Source organism: Vipera berus (genome assembly GCF_964194415.1).
Source record: "Vipera berus genome assembly, chromosome: 4".
In the NCBI taxonomy this organism is placed as follows: Eukaryota; Metazoa; Chordata; class Lepidosauria; order Squamata; family Viperidae; genus Vipera; species Vipera berus.
In genome coordinates this window covers 121,667,633-121,685,812 of record NC_138206.1, presented here as the reverse complement: position 1 = coordinate 121,685,812, position 18,180 = coordinate 121,667,633, and the positions used below count along the sequence as shown (strand labels likewise).

The 18,180-nt window shown below is 44.2% G+C and overlaps 1 protein-coding gene across 1 annotated transcript in view; it reads right to left on the bottom strand.

Annotated features, from left to right (window-relative positions):
* GTF2F2 (general transcription factor IIF subunit 2) overlaps positions 1–18,180 on the bottom strand; it is a 68,426-nt gene that overhangs the window by 46,570 nt on the left and 3,676 nt on the right. Inside the window, exons 2-4 of the mRNA XM_081328024.1 lie at positions 11,883–11,956; positions 11,575–11,593; positions 9,765–9,909 (exon numbers count right to left, since the gene is read on the bottom strand). Coding sequence (XP_081184150.1) covers positions 9,765–9,909; positions 11,575–11,593; positions 11,883–11,956 — 238 coding nt within the window. The remainder of the gene's footprint in view (positions 1–9,764; positions 9,910–11,574; positions 11,594–11,882; positions 11,957–18,180) is intronic.

The window sequence follows — 18,180 nt, the reverse complement described above, 5'->3', positions numbered from 1 at the left end:
ACTGTTCTTTAGAAGGCCAGATCCTGAAGCTAAAACTCAAATACTTTGGCCACCTAATGAGAAGGAAGGACTCACTGGAGAAGAGCCTAATGGTGGGAAAGATTGAGGGCAAGAGAAGAAGGGGACGACAGAGAAGGATGTGGCTGGATGGAGTCACTGAAGCAGTAGGCGTGAGCTTAAATAGACTCCAGAAGATGGTAGAGGACAGGAAGGCCTGGAGGAACGTTGTCCAAAGGGTCGCGATGGGTCGGACACGACTTCGCAACTAACAACAACAAAGAGATGATAGATGATTGATAGTAGGTAGGGAGGGAGAGAGAGAGAGAGAGAAGAGAGAGAGAGAAAGAGAGAGAGAGACAGACAGACAGACAACCTTGTCATTTTTTCCTGTGGGCACAATGGCACACATTAAAAATGAAATTTAGTTGCTTCCACTCACAAGTGTACAACATACATTTGTTTTCATCCACAGGGTGTCCGTCTCTTATGATAACTGCGCCCAAAATTTCTCTTGCTACGGCAGCGGAGTGAGTTTCACGGCATTTTACGACCTTCCTTGCCGCAGTTGCAAAGTGAACCTCTGCAGCTGTTAAGCCAGCCGCATGGTTGTTAAGTGAACCGGGCTTCCCCATTGACTTTGCTTGTCAAAAGGTCACAAAAAAGGGGATCGCATGACCCACAGGGACGACACTGCAACCATCGTAAATGCGAGTCAGTCGCCAAGCGTCTGAGTGTTGATCACGTGACCCATGGGGGATGCTGCAACGGTCATTAAAAGTGTGGGAAACGGCCATAGGTCGCTTTTTTTCCAGTTGCCATGGTAACTTCGAACCATCACTAAATGAACTGTTGAAAGTGGAGGACCAGCTGAGCTGCAGAAATATTTTCCCCTCTCTCTGGAGGAAAAAGAGAGAGAGAGAAAGACACGACTTCTCCAATCGTTTCTGCAGCTGCTGGAGAGGCTGAGAAACAAAATAGTCCGCCGGATGGGCAATTAAATCATCTCACATTGTGTGTTGTCAACCCACAAAGGTGAGCCAAGCGAGAAGGGAGAGGGAGGGTGGAAGGAAAGCATGCCAATAAACAAGCAGATAAATCACATTTCCAACACACGGGCTCCGGCTGCACAGTAGGCAAGAGATGTGGGCAAGGGCTAGAGGTTGTGGCTATGTTATTTTTAAACACGTAGTAGGTGTGTATTTTTCTCCAAGATTTCAATCTCTGCTGCTAATACAGCAGGAAAGCAGCGCAGGAGGTTTGCAGAGGAAATGTGAGCGCGTAAGTACACATAAAAGACTATTAATTGGGCCAGCGTCAGCTGCGAAAGACTGGGTACTGCACGGGAAGGTCCAATCAAACTGATTTATTGCCGAGATATTTATGCAGAGGAATCTTCTCAACTAATGGTTAGCACCTGCTAGGAGTTAGGTAAGGAGCAACTGAAATCACGGGAGGTAGGACTTAGTTTTTGCTTGTGGCTACGTAGGGATTCTAGGCTGAGCCCTTTTTTGACTCCACCCGCCCCCACGTTCAGCCAGCCCTTCTCCTACAGCTAGTCCATTACAACCAGACTTTTTCTAAGATTGCAAGTGGAGTCTTTTGAATTACCCTTTTTCCTTCTTTCAATATTTTATTAATTTTTTTTGTAATCACATATCCTTAATATTTTATCTGGGTTCCAATGTTTAGTTTACTAATACATGTTAAGCTCCTTTCTCTCTACCTCGTTTTTTTCTAGCCACCAATAAAATGTATCCCGTGTTCTAAAGTAATCTGAATCTTCTTTCTCTTTCATTTTTTGTGCTAAGTCTGTCCATTTCTGCACAATTTAAAATTTTCTTCATTTATCTCTTCCTCCACCGGCAATTCTTCATCCTTCCAATGTTGAGCAAAGGCAATTCTCACCGCAGTTAATACACGTAACATTAAGCAGACACACTCCTTCTCATAATTTCCTACAATTATACCTAAGAAAAATAATCTTGGCTTAAAATCCATGTGTTTTTTTAGTCATTTTCTCTAACCATGTGTGCGTTCTTGACCAAAATCTTTTGGCTTTAGGGCACGTCCACCAAAGATGAGAGTATGGGCCGGGTTTTTGTTGAACTACCTGTTAACTGGAGCTTCCCAACTGTGGGAAGTAGTAGTCTCAGGGTGGGTGAAGAAAGACAAGAGTGGGAAAGTTCTGGAAACAGGCAGAATCGGTACTCTATTTATAAAGAGGACCCAGATTGTTGGTGGCAATATAGGCTGACTCTGTAAACCGTTTAGAGTGGGCTGGGAAGCACTGGGAAGTGGGATATAAGTCTAAGTGCTGAAAGTTATACCTACATGCTTTTAGCTTCCATCCAGAACATATGGACGGCCATTTGTCTGAAATGGTATATAGGGTTTCCTGCCTGAGCAAGGGGTTGGACTAGATGACCTCCAGGGTCCCTTCCATCATCATCATCATCATCATCATCAACATATTATAAAACTTTCATTCATAAAACATCAAACTCAGTCAACCGAACACTCAAACTGACTGGCACTCATGGTTGACACGGGCTGCTGCCAGCGTCCTAGGTATCGACCAGGTATCTCCTTAAAATGTAAGATGTTCTGAGTAGCGCAGTTTTTTCTACAATTGCAGCTTCCTGCAATAACTCCAGCAAAGCTACAAAAAACTGCGCTACTCGGAACTAGATGACCTCCAAGGTCCCTTCCATCATCATCATCATCATCACATTATTATTATTATTATTATTATTATAAAACTTTTATTCATAAAACATGAAACTCAGTCAACTGAACACTCAAATTGACTGGCACTAATGGTTGACACGGGTTGCTGCTAGCATCCTAGGTATCAACCAGGTATCTCTTTAAATTATTATTATTATTATTATTATTATTATTATTATTATTATTATTATTATTATTTATTTCTACAGTCAGACTCTGTGCTGCTTTATAGGCTTGTCAACACAGCAGCCCTGGTGACTCAGAAAAGCTGATTTTGGGCTGTCAGAGTGGAAAGGCCTTGGGGAAAAGGAAGGAGAGCCACTATCAAAGGTCAGATAAGAAGAGGTCTGAGTCTGGAACAAGAAGACAGCGTGAGTAAACATCTCAGATAAGGCCTCTCTAAAAGGAAAGAGGGGAGAAGCCGGTCCAGATTTGTAAAGGTCTGCTCCTACCGCTTTACTATAACATAACATTGATTTACATGCCATTGGTTTGCTAGTCTGGCCTCTCCGGAAGGGCTGGCCATCATAGGCTAACACAGCTCTCCTCCAACCAGTCACAGGTAGTCCTCGGCTTAAGACCACAGTTGAGTCCCAAATGTCTCTGTTGCTAAGGGAGACATTTGTTAAGGGAATATGGAATATGGAAAATAGAGTAGAGTAGAGTAGAGTAGAGTAGAGTAGAGTAGAGTAGAGTAGAGTAGAGTAGAGTAGAGTAGAGTGGGATAGGATAGGATAGGATAGGATAGGATAGGATAGGATAGGATAGGATAGGATAGGATAGGATAGGATAGGATAGGATAGGGTAGGGTAGGATAGGATAGGGTAGGGTAGGGTAGGGTAGGGTAGGGTAGGGTAGGGTAGGGTAGGGTAGGGTAAACAGAGTTGGAAGGACCTTGCAGGTCATCTAGTCCAACCCCCTGCTTAAGGAGAAGACCCTATACCATTTCTGACAGATGGCTTCCAGTCTTTCTTGAAAGCTTCCAGTGATGAAGCTCCCAGAACCTCTGAAAGCAACAGAACAGAACAGAAAATATGAATGGAATGGAATGGAATGGAATAGAATAGAATAGAATAGACATAGACATAGAAATAATAGAAAAGAATAAAATAGGAATAGAATAGAATAGAATAGAATAGAATAGAATAGAATAGAATAGAATAGAATAGAATAGAATAGAATTAGAAATAGAAATAGAAATAGAACAGATTGTAGAATAGAATAGAATAGAATAGAATAGAATAGAATAGAATAGAATAGAATAGAATAGAATAGAATAGAATAGAATAGAATAGAAAAAGAACAGATTGTAGAATAGAACAGAGCAGAGCAGAGCAGAACAGAACAGAATAGAATCTGGAAGGGACCTTGGAGGTCTTCTAGTCCAGCCCCCTGCTTGAGCAGGAGACCCTACTAAACCATAACAGACAAACGGCTGTCCAGTCTCTTCTTAAAAGCCTCCAGTGATGGAGCACCCACAACTTCTGGAGGCAAAGCTGTTCCACTGGTTAATTGTCGTCACTGTCAGGAAGTTTCTCCTTAGTTCCAGGTTGCTTCTCTCCTTGATTAGTTTCCCTCCATTGCTTCTCGTCCTGCCCTCAGGTGCTTTGGAGAATAGCTTGACTCCCTCTTCTTTGGGGCAGCCCCTCAAATGCTGGAGCCCTGCTATCCTGTCTCCCCTATTTCTTCCCGCAGCCGTTCTTTGTAGGTTTTAGTCTCCAGTGAATTTGGCCCTGTTTTACGACTTTTCTTGCCACTGTCGCTAAGTGAACCTCTGCAGCTGATAAGTTAGCCACACAGTTGTAAAGTGAGCCTAGCTTCCCCATTGACTTTGCGTGCTGGAAGGTCGCAAAAGGGGCTCGCGTGACACCCACCGGGACGCTGCAACCCTCGTCAATACGAGTCAGCTGCCGAGCGTCTGAATTTTGATCGCGTGACCACGGGGAGACTGCAACGGTCGTAAATGTGAAAAATGGTCACGAGTCCCTTTTTTTTCAGTGCCTTGGTAACTTTGAATGGTGACTAAACAAACTGTTGTAAGCCGAGGACTAACCTGTACTCTAAACCTTTTGACTCGTCAACAGGGCAGGTCTACTGCTAAGCAGCTAAACGTGTCGGTTTTATTGCAGATTAAATACCCTTGTTCACCAGATTATACTGTGACTCTCTATTTGTGTGTGTGTGGGGGGGGGGATGCACAATTTGCCCAGCCTGTCTGGTTAATATTGAAATATATTCCCAAAAATCTAGAAATGGAGCAGCCTTAAAGGCAAACTAAATGGGTAGCAAAAATTGGACTGTTGCATGGCAACCGGTGATGTACATATGGTGATTTTCGCAGAACAAAAACATGGTTTATATTTCATGCACAAACAGCAAAACAGCCCAGCAAAGATAATAACTGGGTCTTCCCCTCCACCAGCTAACACTCTGGTCTTTTTTTTAAAAAAAAAAGAAATTGCATTCCGCTATTGCAAAATATTAAACTGCTCCTTAATCTTTTTTTACCACGCTTTGCCTACCGAGAAAGCTGACCTAAATGATAATGGATTAAAACCGTTAACGTACATAAAACAAGTTCAATCATTGACAGCCCTGAAACACTGACCATCCAAACACAGAGAGGAACAAAGAGAGGGGTGGGGAAGGGAAATGCAGAATTCCTTACGGAAAAGATGTTACGAGCAGCTTAAAGTTTGGGGAGCTTCTGCAAGGCGGGAGAACTCTCAGCAAATCCCACCCAGCCTCCTCCTCCTCCTCCTCCTCCTCCTCCTCCTTCCTCCTCACTAATTGAGTTACATGAAGGACTGGTGACCCAGGAGGCTTTTGCTTCATCGTGAGCTTGCCTGTGCCAAGGGTGCTATGATTTCAACTCCCCAGAGAAAGCAGACAAATCAAAATACATTTTCTCAGAACTTCACACAGAACTCAGATTTGGTTTCCATAAGCCCAGAAAATATCTGCCAGGCATTCTGAACTAGACGCATCACGGCAGCCTCCCAGCTTAGGCGAAAGTCAAGCTGGGTTTTAAAGAGGACAAGGTTTCAAAGGATTTCCAAGGGAGGGAGGGAGGGAGGGAGGGAGGGAGGAAGGAAGGTAGGTTATGGAAGGAAGGTTATGGAAGGAAGGATAAGGAAGGTAGGAAGGAAGGAAGGAGGGAGGGAGGTTATGGAAAGAAGGAAGGAAGGAAGGAAGGAAGGAAGGAAGGAAGGAAGGAAGGAAGGAAGGAAGGAAGGAAGGGAGGGAGGGAGGGAGGGAGGGAGGTAGGTTATGGAAGAAAGGATAAGGAAGGAGGGAAGGTAGGAAGGAAGGAAGGAGGGAGGGAGGGAGGTTATGTAAAGAAGGAAGGAAGGAAGGAAGGAAGGAAGGAAGGAAGGAAGGAAGGAAGGAAGGAAGGAAGGAGGGAGGGAGGGAGGGAGGGAGGGAGGGAGGAAGAAAGGAAGGAAGGAAGGAAGGGGAATATAACCTTGAGAGCAGCTCAATAAGCTAGGTTTTCTAGCCGAATTATATCGGATGAACCCTAATCAAGCTAAGATTATCAATGTAGGGTATTTGGACAGCTTTAGACCACAGTGCGAGAGCACCAGCTGAATAAGTGTGAGAGAAACTACAGGTTTGAGCATGAAACCTTCTGCTTAAGACGAACTCATGCCTAGAATAGGAATAGAGAGTAGAGTAGGGTAGGGTAGGGTAAAGGAGAGAGGAGTTGGAAGGGACCTTAGAGGTCTTCTAGTCCAACCCACTGCTCAAGCAGGAGACCCTATACCATGAGGGTGAAGGTTTGTTCATGAAGCTTGTGGGTTCATAAACTAACCCATAAGCTCAGACAACAAACCTTCGCCCTCATCCTACACCCGAGCTGCAGATATTCACCACTATTGCAAGCCCTAGACCAGGGGTAGGCAACCTCGGCTCTTTTATGACTCATGGACTTCAACTCCCAGAATTCCTGAGCCAGCCAAGCTGGCTCAGGAATTCTGGGAGTTGAAGTCCATGAGTCATAAAAGAGCCGAGGTTGCCTACCCCTGCCCTAGACCCATGTTGGCGAACCTATGGCACGCATGCCATAGATTGCACGCAGAGCCCTCTCTGTGGGCAGGCGCGCCGTCGCCCCAGTCCTAGGCCTTCAGCTGGCTTTTATAAACCCTTTTCGCTTTAGGCCTCCACCTCCGTGTCGGGGGGGGGGGAAGGTTTAATCAATGTCAACTTCTCGCGGGGGAAAAAAAAAAGATCTCGCAAAGTCGGAATTGGTTGATGGAACCTTTCAGTCCCACCCAGTCGGCCATTACCACCGCAGCCACGCCCACCCAGTGAGCCAGGCCCACCCGGCACCCGACGATGCCTAAGTGGGTTTTGGGTTGCAGTTTGGGCACTCGGTCTCTCAAAGGTTCGCCATCACTGCCCTAGACCACTTCAGACAAACGGCTGGCCGGTCTCTTCTTGAAAACCTCCAGTGTTGGGAGCATCCACGGTTGGTCAGGACCGACCCAAAGGCGCTTTTCAAAAGGCAATTAGACGGCTTGGGTTTTTTTCCTTCAAAAACATCTCGCTTCTCAGAACTGAAGCTTCAATTCCGAGAAGCGAAATGTTCTCAAGGGAAGAAAAACAAACTCGGAAAGTCCAGTTTTCTTTTGAAAAGCACCTTTGGGTGAAGGAACTGGATGAGGTTGTCGGCAGGCCCAGAGGAAGAGAGAGAGGCTTTTGGAGGAGCTGGTGGCGGCGGCGGCAGCAGCGTGCTCCAGGGGCAAAAAGAAGCAAGGAAAAGGTGGAAGAGACAGGATCAGAAAAAGGAAAGGAGGAGAGGTTGTCGTGCAGGAATACAAGCTAATTTCAGGGCTTGTCCACATGGAGCTCCGTTTCCACCTGTCCTGTTTGCCATCGTTCGCTCCCTAGAGACTAAAATGGACTATCTGAAACTTGAGCTGGCCACGAACAAGGAGTGTATACCACCAGAGGTGGTGACCCTTTGAGAGCTGTATGTAACAAAATTTCATTTTGATGTATGCCGATTGGTGTACATTCAAAGTGACAATAAAGTTGTTGTTGTTGTTGGGTCATGCCTAGAAACGACACAGAACGCTGTGAGGTTTTAGGCTTTAATCCGTCTTAGATCTCCACCTGCTCCAGCTTATAGCAAACTAGATCCCAACTTATTCATCATCATGTTCATCCTCTAGTCTAGAATTTCAGTTCGGATTCAGGCTAGCTGACTCTTTTACCTTTCACGGTGATTCCCTACAGCCCAGGATGCTTCAAAGAAGGTTGCAAAATCAAATTAACCTGCGGCTGGAAAGACATTATCTACTATAAAGAATCTATGGGTGGTGCAGACGGTTTTTCCCAAAGCAAAAGAACTCAATTGGTAAACTATGAACTGTGGGTGGCCTGGAGGGGGAAAAGGGGGGGGTTACCTATGTGGATTTTCACAGGGGGAAAAAAACCAGAATTCTTTTTGCTTCCGCTGTGCCTAGATGGATCTTTCAAAAAAAAAGCTACACTCTTGGTCAATCTAAAGATCCAGGAGTTTCTTTTTGTTGAATGTGCCAAACGAGACGGTCGATATATATCATCTGCAATTTTGCCAGTTTAGGGATGATCGAGAGCATCCAGTCATAGGGCATCGCGGTCTGGTTTGGAAGCATCCCTGCTTCGGACAGGAAGGCGGTGCAGAGAGTGGTGAGGATGGCAGAAAAGATCATTGGCAGTTCCCTCCCTCCCATCCAGGATGTGGCATACAAGCATTGCTTGAGCAAGGTCCACAGGATTGTCTGGGACGCTACACACCTTCTTCACGACCTGTTTTCCTTGTTACCTTCTGGGAGGTGGGGGCTTCGGGGTATCCGAAGCAGAACATCCAGATTCTGCCAGTTTTGTTCCACAGACCATCAACCCTGTGAACTCTCCTCTTTCCGTTATGTATTCAAGATGGGCAGTGATTAATATTTGTATGTATTTATATGTAAGGGTGTAGGTATATACATATGTAGGTATACAGGTGTGGTGTATGTGTACACTTTTGGAAGCAGGCAACAGAATTTCATTTTTTATGTGTGCCAGTGTGCCCACAGTAAAAAATGTCAATAAAGTCTATCTATCTATCCATCCATCCATCTATCTAATCATATCTATATCTATCATATCATATAGTTTCACTTTGAGAGCGGGCAACTAAATTTCATTTTTGATGTGTGCCGTTGTGCCCACAGTAAAAAAAAATGACAATAAAGGTTATCTTATCTATCCATCCATCTTATCTATCCATCTTATCTATCATATCTAGCTATCGGTCTATATCTATCATCTATCAAATCTTATCTATCATCTGTCTCATATCTATCTATATCTATCATATCCAGCTATCTATGTATCTATCATATCTAGCTATATCTATCATCTATCTATAACTATATCTTATCATCTGTTGTGATTCAGGGTCAGCCTGTGGGTTCGGCAGTTGGGTCGGATGACTCAGATGAGGGGGAGGAGGGGGGTGTTGAAGAACTTGCTGATGATGGCTTTGAGGCTCCGCAGAGCCCCCAGCCAGGCCCCTCTCACCTGGTGGAGACCCAGCTGTGTGAGCCTGACAGCGTGGATGAAGATGACCCACAGCTGGCCCTGTTCAAGGACACCCGACGCAGGAGGCAGTCAAGTAGGAGTAAACAGAGGAAGGCAATGGGGCTTCTCGGAAGGAGGGAGAGAGAAGCCACGCCCTGAACTCTTTATAAAGGACTTGTGTGGGGAGGGCTGGTTTGCTGAAAGCAACCGCTCAGATAGTGTTTCAAAGCTCCGGTATCTTGGTTCGTGTTTTGTTTGTTTTTGTAATAAATTTGGCAGACGTATTCCAGCCTCTTGCCGTCTGTAAAGGAGTTGCCTTTTCTGCAAGGCCGGTAGCAGGCTGGTACAGAACATCATCTATCATATCTATCTTATTTATCTAACATCTATCTATCTCATATCTATCTATATCTATCATATCTATCTATCCATCCATTCATCCATCCATCCATCCGTCCGTCCATCCATCCCATCCCGCTTACCTCCAGAGCTCTCGGTAAAGACGGTTAGGGTCTGTCCTCCCACATTTTGTAAAAGAAAGGGGTGGTCTCTGGGCGCACTGATGGACGTTGCCTTCCCCCCAATACCGTCGATGTTTGCGAGGTCTTCGTTCAAGGTGAAAGATACCTGACAACAGAAAACAACGTTTCGCGTTTATGAAGAGGCTCGGTGGGTGCTTGCAAGATCTGGAGGCGGGTGGGTGGACCATTTGGCTGCCTCCCACCACAGGGGAGTCCTAATCTTAACAGCCTTTCATCCAATCAACCCCTGGGGGCAAATGGATCAGGGTCACCATGCAGTACAGCGAATCCTTGATTTATCACCCTTCATTTAAGTGCCCGTTTGAAGTTACAACGGCACAGAAAAAAAATGTTTTTCAGACTTACCACCGTTGCAGCAGCATCCCCCAGGGTCCCGTGATCAAACTTTGGATGCTTGGCAATGGCATATGGAGGCAGTCCTCGACTTACAACTGCCCCTTTAGTGACCAAAGTTACAATGGCATTGGAAAAATGGACTCGGGACCGTTTTTCACACTTAACGAACTTTATGGCATCCCTGTGGTCACGTGACCAAAATCCAGATGCTTAGCAACTGACTCATACCGTGGCTGTGTTCCAAGATCAGTTGACCCCCTTTGGCAACCTTCGGACAAGCCAGGTTCACCTAAAAACCAGGTTACTAATTTATCAACTGCAGTGATTCGCTCAAGAAGCGTGGCGGGGAAAGCCATAAAAACGGGACAAAATTTGCTTAACAACTGCCTTCCTTAGCAACATGAATCCGGAGGTCCCACTGTGGTCGTAAGTCGGAAACTACCCATACCATCTTCTCTAAGACAGGGAGAAAATGCGTCTGGACGAGGGCATGAACTGTCCCACACAATTTAAAGGATAATCCGTTGCTTTGTCAGATGCAGCCGGTAGGGAGACGTGACTGGAATTTCAAGTCCGGCCTCCCCAAAAGACGATCCCTTTGTTTTATGGCTAAAAAGCCACTTCGAGAGCCCTTCAAAAATGCATGTTATATATTTAATACATCATTACACCGTTGCTGCGTAGGAGAAGGGCAGAATTTGATTGCCGGGTATAATTCATTCTGATTTATTTCAGTCCAGAGTGACAGCTTGGAGACGGCCTGCTGGGTAAGGAGTTAATATGTATGGAAATTCAGTTTTTCCATCTCTGCGTGATCATTTAGTCTCTCGGCCCTATTAGCCTTCAGAGCCCCCTTCTGAATTAAACCTTGGCTTCAAAATTACTCTCTCTCTCTCTCTCTTTGGCTTAGCTCTTCCTTTCCCTCCATTTCCCTATCCAGAAAAAAAGTAGAGGGCTGAGCTGAAGAAAGCATCATTTTATTCTGTTTGCTATTTTGCAAAGGCTCTTCCTAGCCCATCCCTTAAGCCCTTCCTTGGGAAACGGTGAGTAATCAAATTACTACGTTCAATGGGGCAGCCTATGATCACTCCATCGTTACTCAGAAATAGATCGGATTCCTTCATAAAGAAAGCATCTGTTTATTTATTTTTTTGCTTCCAACATTTAGAAAATTGGCTTTCATCTTTTTTTTTCTTTTTTTTCAGAGTGCCTTTCACGTTGTTAAAAGGCGTTTTAGGAAAGTTCTGGGTTCAAAACACAACGAACCTAGCATGGGCCTGGATTTGTATGAGAGACCACTAAGAGGCTATGCAAAAAAAAAAATTCTAAGGGAAAAAAAGGGCTGTGATGATTTGGCATAGCTCTGTATCAAAATACAGGCACGCATAAGGATAATCGTTCATCTATTACTTACTTCTGTTCTTCCTTGATTTCTGTAAAAGAAACAAACAAGGTTATTTTAGGGCTAATCTGTCTAGTAATGAGAACACAAAGCAATACATCCCCAAAAAACCTGTTTAAATTTCTAGGCAGTTTGGTAACATTTTTACGGAGGTGTCAGCTCCTCCTCTTCGTGTTATTGTGGTGTGCTTTTGTCAGATTGTGAAGCAAAACAGTTGCCTCACATTTTGCAGCCGCTCGGCTATCATTTCAAGCCTTAACATTCTGAAACTCCCTAAGGCTGCCCCCTTCCTGGAATATATAAAATATAAACTTTCTTACTTGGCAATTCTTAGCTTTCCTACTTCGCCTCTTCCTAAAGCTTTATTCCACTGCTGAGACAAGTATTTTGGGACCTAAAAGAAACGGGGGGGGGGGGGGGGGAGAGAAATAATCAAGAAAAATCTGCAACAAAGAGCAATAAATTGCAAATAAATCAGCACCCGGGTGGATGGGTTCCGTTACAGTGGCGACAAATGCACGGGGGGTGGGGAGACCTGAAACAGGACAGGTACAAATCATCATGGAGAAAAATCTTTCTATATGATCACTAGGACTTGAAGATGACTTTGCTAGGACACGATCGATCCAGGAGCCTCTCGCAGCCTCGTCACTAACAGAAAAATAAGTAGTTTTCAAGCAGGGCAATTTACACGTTATACCATTTCAGAATTTTAAAAGCAGCTTTGGGAAGCAAAATGCCTACAATAAAAACTATTAGTAAACACCTAGATACACGTCCAGAGAGATAAGTCTTCTTCCAAGCAGTCACTTAGCAACAGTTCGAAGTTACAAGAGGACCCCAAAAAGGGATTACACAACCCAGATTCAAAGTCCCGATGGCTAGCCACGGCCCCTGCAGTCACGCGATCACGTTTTAGGCGCTCCGCAAACAGCCTGCATTTATTGCCATTTGCGGCATCCTGCGATAACATGACTGCAATATACATGTGTTTTTTTGTTTTTAGCAGAAACTAACATATATTTCTGGTTTTTATAAAAAAAATGTCCAGTGCAGAAAATGTCTTCGCTTAATGACCGCTGCATGTGGCTTAACCATCGCTGCGAAAAATAAGTAAATAAATAAAAAGTCATAAAACTGGGCCAGGAAATGTGCGTGTCTTGATTTAGGGTCATCGTGACATAGGAAGGAAATTCTAGGCTCCATTAAGGTTGTTAAGTCAAGGACTGCCTAAACTATATATTATATCCTCCTTACCCTAACCTTTCACCACAAATTCCTTGATCTGTTCCACTTTGCCCTTGCAAATAAGAATACATATATTTGAAAAATTTGCTGTCCGATAACCATAGCTATATGTGGACAATCCCTTAAAGAGGAGCCAGCTGTGTGCTGCAGCTGCCAAAAAAGCCAACACAGTGCTAGGCTGCATGAACAGAGGGATAGAATCAAGATCACTTGAAGGGTTAATACCACTTTACAAGGCCTTGGTAAGGCCACACTTGGAATACTGCATCCAGTTTTGATCACCACGATGTAAAAAAGATGTTGAGAGAGCAGAGAAGAGCAACAAAGATGATCAGGGAACTGGAGGCTAAAACATATAAGGAACGGTTGATGCAATTGGGTATGTCTAGTTTAATGAAGAAAAGGACGAAGGGGGACATGATAGCAGCCTTCCCATATCTCAGGGGCTGCCCCAGAGAAGAGGGAGTCAAGCTATTCTCCAAAGCACCTGAAGGCAGGAGAAGAAGCAACGGATGGAAACTCATCCAGGAGAGAAGCAACCTGGAACTAAGGAGAAATTTCCTGACAGTGAGAACAATTAAGCAGTGGAACAACCTGCCTCCAGAAGTTGTGAATGCTCCAGCACTGGAGGCTTTTAAGAACAGACTGGACATTCATTTGTCTGAAATGGTATAGGGTTTCCTACCTGAGCAGGAGATTGGACTAGATGACCTCCAAGGTCCCTTCCAATATTATTATTATTATTATTATTATTATTATTATTATTATTATTATTATTATTATTATTATTATTATTATTATTATTATTATTATTATTACTATTACTATATTATTATTATTATTATTATTATTATTATTATTATTATTATTATTATTATTATTATTATTATTTTTCCACTAATCTCATTGAATGTGTGTCTGTGCACACACACACACACACACACACACATATATATTCCACAGCTACTGAGCCCAACATTTCTGTTAAGTAAGACAATTGTTCATGTGGGTTTTGCCCCGTTCTACGACCTTTCTTCCCACAATTGTTAAGCGAATCACAGCGGTTATTAAGCTAGTAACACAATTGTTGAGTGGATCTGGCTTTCCCCATCGACTTTCCTTGCTGAAAGGCCGCAAAAGGGGAACAGATAATCCCGGAACACGGCGACCGTCATAAATACGAGTCAGTTGCCAAGCGTTTTGAATTTTGATCACGTGACCTTGGGGAAACGCTGCGATGGCCGTAAGGGTGAAAAACGGTCCTGCGTCGCTATTTTCAGGGCGGCTGTAACTTTGAACGGTCACGAAATGAACCGTTGTGAGTTGAGGACTGCCTGTAGCCTTCTCCAGTGCGTGTTAAAATGTTTTTCTCCCTGTCTGATTGCAAAAAAAATATATTCTGACAACTTCTCCAGAGGGAACACAGCTCGCTCCTCCAGTTACTTGCTGAGGTTTGTCTGTGCCTGAATCACCATCTTAAGACCAAAGCACGTTATTTTTCGGTAAAGGGAAAATGTCTCCTGAAAAATTATCTTCCCCACTGCTACCTAAAAGCGCTCGATCCGCTTTTAAGTTGCAAACGTCACAGCACCGTAGAGAGAAGTGCATCAAGCAGAAGGTTTTGGGCAGGTGGAATCCAAAATCCAGACGATTGTGTCAGTCCCCAGTTGGGCCAAGAAAAGAGTCTCGTTTCTGACCGGCTGATGCCCCTGGCTCTTCCTTCCTCTCTCTTCCAGTCTCCCCAGAATATTTCCAACACATTTCTTGCTGGCTTGGCCTTGGCAAAGTCCACCAAAGGCTATCTCGTGCTAAGATAGGGGGGAAAAAAATCAGATTTCTGATAGCAGCGCAGGCCAGCGTTCAGACAGCAGCAACGAAGTGATAACAGGATTATTTCAGGCTAATACTATATCCCCTTCTCTACAGCAAGTTTATAAAGCACACTTGTCTTCATTGGGGCAAATAAAGCAGCATGTTTGGCTGCTGTATTAGGTTAACATTGATTTCTGCTCTGGCTTGTAAGGCAGTCTTTTCTCTTGCACTAGGAACGTTTACATCCAAGGGCTTAGACTTATTATTTATTTGTTTATTTTAATTCCATTTATATCCCGCCCTTCTCCGAAGACTCAGGGCGGCTTACAAGCTTAGCAGTAGCCTTCATTCTGTGTATATTTTTATTTTATTTATTTATTTATTTTTATTCCATTTATATCCCGCCCTTCTCCGAAGACTCAGGGCGGCTTACAAGCTTAGCAGTAGCCTTCATTCTATGTATATGCCTGCTTATTAGGGCTTTCACACACACACCCCAAGCGGCATTATTACAAAGTCAGCTTAATTGCCCCCAACAACCTGGGTCCTCATTTTACCTACCTGGGAAGGATGGAAGGCTGAGTCAACCTTGAGCCTGGTGGGACTCGAACCTGCACTAATTGCAGGCAGCTGGTGTTACTTAAGGAGGCATTAGCCCACTGCTCCACCAACAATTGCTAAATGAATGCTGGAAGCCAAGGCATGCCTGTATATCTGCAAGTAAATCTAATGCGAGTCACCCAAGAAAAATGTCATTAATAAGACCACAGATCCAAACCTCTGGCTGGATCACGCCGATACCAAAGAACAGCAAGCTGCTGGACTCAACTTACAACGGTTCCTTTAGTGACCCTTCAAAGTTACAGCAGCAGTGCGAAAGGTGACTTACGACCAGTTTTCACACTTACAACCGTTGCAGTGTCCCCCCCCCCAGGGTCGTGTGACCAAAATTCAGCCACTTGGCAACTGACTCCTACTTACGACGGTTGCAATGCGTCCTGGCGGGTCACGTGATCCCCTTTTGTGACCTCCTGACAAAGTCGACGGGAGAAAGCTGGATTCACTTAATAACTTGGGTTTTATAAATTGATCTTAACTTTTTAATCTGTATTGATTTATTACGGGCATTGCTGTTTAATTACTTTTTAATTTTTGTATCTTGTTTTTTATTATGTATTGCCCTGTTCACCGCCCTGAGTCCTTCGGGAGAAGGGCGGTATATAAATTAAATAAATAAATAAATAAATAAATAAATAAATAAATAAATAAATAAATAAATAAACTGTGTTACTCGTTTTAAAAATTGCAGCTTAACCACCGTGGCAAGCTGGGTCGTCCAATGGGGCAAAACGCAACAGCTTTCTTGCTTAGCAACGGAAATCTCGGGCTCGGTTTTAAATCGAGGACTACCTTGTACAGTAATGACAACCAAGAGAAGATTCTTTTTTTTTCCTCCCCCAGATTTTGAAGGAGACAAAAGAGCAGCGGAGGAGTGGAATCCCCCACTGAGAAACTGACAGAATAAGAAGCTCTTGGCCGTTAAAGCAAACAGAAAGAAAAAAAATCAGCCTCTTTCTGGGTTTTGCCCCCAGCTGTAAAAAACAGTTTAATAGTTCCCTGGTTGTAGAATTTGAAACTCTGAATCTATCAATATTATAAAACTGTCACCCATATTATTCATCTGCGTAGGTTCTTCCTTCTGAGGGCCCCCCCCCCAATGATAGCTAAAAGGAAAACCATTACAACAATCTATCAAACAAACAAGGAGACCAAAAAAACAGAACAAAAAAACCGACCACAGAGAAAGCTGTGGAGTCTTCAGAGAAATTTGCTGGAAAAGCAGGATGAGACGAGAGGCCGCAGTTGACTCACAAATGCCTACAGCCTGTGAACAAACACATCCGTTGGCTGGGCAAATCTCCCCACCCTTATCCAAGTGATTAGCTTCCGTAATTAGGATGGAGCCGCCATGAAACTGGGCTACAAGCAAGCCCCCCCCCCGGGACTCGTGTTAATAGAACAGTTATTGCAGCGACGATATTGGTTGTTGGAGGACGTCTGGGTTGGTTTAGCTCCTGGCCTGCTTAGAGCTTTATAAACTAATAGAAACACTGTGGTAAGTTACTCTCAGGAAGCCGAAGCGTTAACGTTTGGGATTAGGGAATTTCTTATCGCTGCTCCACATTTCTCCTCCTCCTCCTCCTCCCTTCTAGCACTGATGACATTCCCTAGTTGGGTCATGAAACGTCTGCAAGAAAACCACCAAGCTCAGAGAACACCAAGGACCCCACAGTCCTCCTCCTCCTCCTTCTAGCACTGATGACGTTCCCTAGTTGGGTCATGAAACGTCTGCAAGAAAACCACCAAGCTCAGAGAGTAACAAGGACCCCACAGTCGTCCTCCTCCTCCTTCTAGCACTGATGACGTTCCCTAGTTGGGTAATGAAACGTCTGCAAGAAAACCACCAAGCTCAGAGAGCACCAAAGACCCCACAGTTATCTTCCTCCCCCTCCCCCTCCATTCCCTTCTAGCATTGATGACATTACCTAGTTGGGTCATGAAACGTCTGCAAGAAAACCACCAAGCTCAGAGAACAGTCGTCGTCCTCCTCCTCCTCCTCCTCCTCCTCCTCCTCTTCCTCCTCCCCTTCCTTCCTTCTAGCCCTGATGCTGTTACCTAGTTTGGGTCATGAAACCTCTGCAAGAAAACAACCAAGCTCAGAGAGTAACAAGGGCCCCTCATGTCCACCTAAGCTTGGCTAAGATCTCCTTGCCAAGGAAGACGCCAGAAGCTTGGAAGCCTCCAAGGATTATCTCAACCATAAAAAAAACCAGTTTCCCAGTTCTCAAACCTGGGAGCTGTGTAATTTTGACCTGTTCAAGTTTTACTAAGTATCCTACGATGTCATCGGGTCAACCACATCAGGACAGAAACACAATTCGTCAGCTTTGCACACGACTGTAGCGGAGATGAAAAAAAAAAGCTACTGACTGCTGCATTTGCCATCTGACTCGGCTACTTTTTTTTATGCCTACTTACTTCCTCCTGACTGCAAAGTGAAACATACTGAAAAAGAGGAAGGAGGAAGGGCATCCTTTTAAAAGCTAAAAGTCAAAATGAATCAGTGAGGCCTGCCAGATCGAAAGCGGCCCTCAGCTCCTGGAGGAAAGTGCTTTTTCGAACTGCGACTGTTGAAAATTAATGTGCAGTTCCTCAGCACTGCAGCCAGGAATCACACGGGCCATGACAAGTTTTATAATAAGATTAAAGCATCTGGGGGAAAAAAATCCAAAGAAATCCTAACCCCGCGTCTTTTATCATCTTAAAAAACAATCCTGTGAGAAAGAAAGAAATCTCAATTCTGTCCACATGAGGGACACATCCTTCCCAATCCTGAATCCCAAACACTTATTCAATTTGTATCTCTTCCTCCAGAAACCCCCAAGCATTAAATGTGATACTTAGTGGCCAAAATATTTTTTTCCCCTGTTTTATTTACATCTTTGTTTTCCTGCAAACCTAATAATAGTACTTCTGTTAAGGCTTGTCTGCTTTTTT